Raw genomic sequence first — 3,156 nt, 5'->3', positions numbered from 1 at the left:
TTAGGGTTATCACGTGGTTTTACTTAAATACATTTGGAACTATTTTACAGCATGTGTGCTAAAGAGTTCCACAGAAACTACTACACGTGTTTTTGTCTACTGAACTATGCTTGTCTAGCAACTGTGATTACGAGCATGATCTCCTTAACCCGAATAGTGGGTTTTTACCTAAACTTCCGTGTAGCAGCACACTGAACCAGTTTCGTATTATTTTACACAATGCAAAATGAGGTTTTGTGACTCATATGTTTACAACTGCCAATCATTGCCAGAGACATGGCAACATAGTTTTGTTATGGCATCAGCTAAATAAACAAAATCCCTTTAAGGGTAAAAGCGCATTTTACAAAACACCAAACGAAGAAGATGTGAACAGAATTTAGAATGCTAACCAAAACAAGATGGCAATGCAAGACTGCACAATTTTGCATATAAGAAAGTTTATGTGTGTGTTTGTTCATGGTTGAATGGATTCTGCAGCATGTTGGGGATGCCGCCAAGGGGTGTTCGGTGTGTTTGGTCAGACATGAGAGAGTTTGCATCTCAGGGAATCCCCGTCATCGATGCGTATGCATCAGAGGGGGGAGATTACAGACTGAGAATTTTGCAGTTGCGGTACTTTTTCCACTCCACATGCTTGAATAGTTTTTAATAAGACTACTTTGAAGAAGTTTGTGCTAAGTAACAGTGCTCACCACAATGTCACATGTCTCTGTGTAGAGTGAAAGTATAAATGATGGGCATTGCAGGGAAACTCCATCATCATGCTCTATAAAAAATAATACTTTGGAGAAGTGGTCAAAACACATACACACACACAATATTTTTGAGTACTCAAAAAATTTATTGCAAAGACTTCAATTTGCCAAAGCAGCTTTTTAAAACTTGAATGGACCCTAATTCAGTCCCTTGATCATGTAATAAATAAATGCAATGGTCTACATAAGTGCAGAAAGGAACCAGATAAAAAACAATCTATATACATGATATGTACAGTAAACATCTTGCACACTATATCAACACATCGGTATGTTCACAATACCTCTTCTCACTACTAAGAGAGATTTTACAATAATACTGGAAGCAATGCAGTATGTGATGCCATACTGACAGGCATAATTACATTCTAGCAACTTTTCAATCAGGCTCAGCCTGTATTCTTCCTATACAAAGCACATACAGCTGGTAATTTCATGTCATTAATATAATATTTGGAAGCATATTCACAGTCCAAGATGAGCGCGCTTGTGTTAACTAGAGTGAAAGCTAGAAGACTCGGATTCTGTGGATACGGATGACATCCCTCCTCTCTTCTTCGGCAGAATTTTCAGACTGGACCCCCGGCTGGGAGATAGAGCGCTGCGGGCGGACTTCTTGAACTTCACCCCCAGAAACGCGTAAAGGATGGGGTTGAGGCAGCAGTGAAAGTACGCGAGAGCCTCCGTCACGAAGATCCACTTCTGCAGACCCTGCTCGAGCTCGCAGCTGTGAGGAATCACGTCCAGCATCATCAGCGTGTCCAGCAGGATCCCTCCGCAATACGGCAACCAGCAGACGAAGAAGCACACGATCAGAACCACGGTGGTCTTGAGCGCCTTGCGCTTCTGCGTGCCCTTGGAGCCGCGCGACAGCCTGGAGATGATGATGCAGTAGCAGATGAGAATCACGAGCCCCGGTAGCACGAAGCCCACTAGGATGTGCTGGAAACGGAAAGTGACCACCCAGGTTGTGAAAGACTCCTGTGGGTAGATGCGCTCGCAGAAGGTGCGGATAGAGCTGCTCTCCGCTTTGGCAAACACCAGGTCTGGAACGGTGAGGAGGGCGGCGGGGAGCCACACGCCCACGTAAATGATGCGATTGGCCAGAAGTTTCCTCGGACCTTGGCTGTTCGTGGCGCGCACCACGGCGAGGTAGCGGTCCAGGCTGATGAAGGCGAGGATGAGGACGCTGCTGTATAAATTCACCGTGTAAATCATATGCACGGCCACACACATGAAGCCTCCGAAGTACCAGTCTTTGGCCGCGTCCACGGCCCAGAACGGCAGGGTGAGCACAAACAGAAGGTCCGCCACTGAAAGGTGCAGGCGGTACTTGTCCGTCATGGTTCTGGATTTCTTCTGGCAGCCCATTACCAGCACAACCAGTCCGTTCCCGATGAGACCCAAAACAAATATGATTCCGTACACGGTCGGAAGAAAGATCCTCTGGAAGTCGTGACTGACCTCCACATCGCACGGAACCTCAAAGTTGGCTCCAATGTCTCCCGAGCCGAAATCTGAGCTGTTATCAGATGATAAATCATCTTCAAAGACGATGTGCTGCAAAAAAGTGAAAGGGCAACGTTAGAGACATTTTAAATTATTTAAATGCAATCAAACTTCACTTCAGTAAACCTTTTTTTTTAAAATAAATAAATAAATAAATAACTGTCGTCTTACTTCGTAATATGCCATCTTTAAAACACTCCTCAGTGCTCTCAGTCTCCAGTAAGCCTGCAGTGACTTTCTACAGCGCTCTGTGCAGCTCAGACGATTTTAAATACCCCACTCTCGCGCGGAAGCTCCGCCCCTCGCAGCACGCGCTCTAGAGTCTGCTCTCGCGCTCACAGATCTCTGCATCTGCGTCTTCCGCAAACACTCTTTTCCTGTTTTCGTGTTCAAAGTTTGGGGTGATGAAAATCAGCTGTATATCTGCAGAAACTTCGCACAAAACCTGTTTACTTTGCCTGTCCCAATAAATACGTAAAAAAAAAAAAAAAGCGTTGCTATGTGTAGCCTACTATGCCTACTGGTTTTGTGGTCCAGGGCCACTTAAGTGTTTGGTATGCGTCATGAATGGCTGTCAGTTAAATCGTGATAGAGATGTTAAACTTTCAAAACACCTTTAAATGTCATTCAGCCAGAAGCTTCAGTTCAGATCAGAAGATTGCGCGCGCGCGCACACACACACACACACATGCTTGTTTTTGTGAAAAGTGGGGGCGTAATGGTTTTTATACTGTACAAACTGTATGTGCTATTGCCCTACACCAACCCTACACCTAACCCTACCCCTTACAGGAAACTTTGTGCTATTTCAGATTTTCTATACACTCTGTGATTTATAAGCGTTTTGAAAAGTGGGGACATGGGGTAATGTCCTGAAAAGTCACATTCT

The 3,156-nt window shown here is 44.7% G+C and overlaps 1 protein-coding gene across 1 annotated transcript; it reads right to left on the bottom strand.

Moving 5' to 3' along the window:
* Positions 1–829: 829 nt before the first annotated feature.
* On the bottom strand, positions 830–2,581 carry cxcr4a (chemokine (C-X-C motif) receptor 4a). The gene is made up of 2 exons (XM_058779165.1): positions 2,439–2,581; positions 830–2,318 (listed from the first exon to the last, which is right to left on the bottom strand). Exons 1-2 carry the CDS (start codon positions 2,451–2,453, stop codon positions 1,251–1,253), a joined length of 1,083 nt encoding a protein of 360 aa, XP_058635148.1. The 5' UTR covers positions 2,454–2,581; the 3' UTR covers positions 830–1,250.
* Positions 2,582–3,156: the final 575 nt, after the last annotated feature.

Source organism: Onychostoma macrolepis, chromosome 06 (assembly GCF_012432095.1).
Source record: "Onychostoma macrolepis isolate SWU-2019 chromosome 06, ASM1243209v1, whole genome shotgun sequence".
Lineage (NCBI taxonomy): Eukaryota > Metazoa > Chordata > Actinopteri > Cypriniformes > Cyprinidae > Onychostoma > Onychostoma macrolepis.
This window is presented reverse-complemented; position numbering and strand designations above follow the sequence as displayed.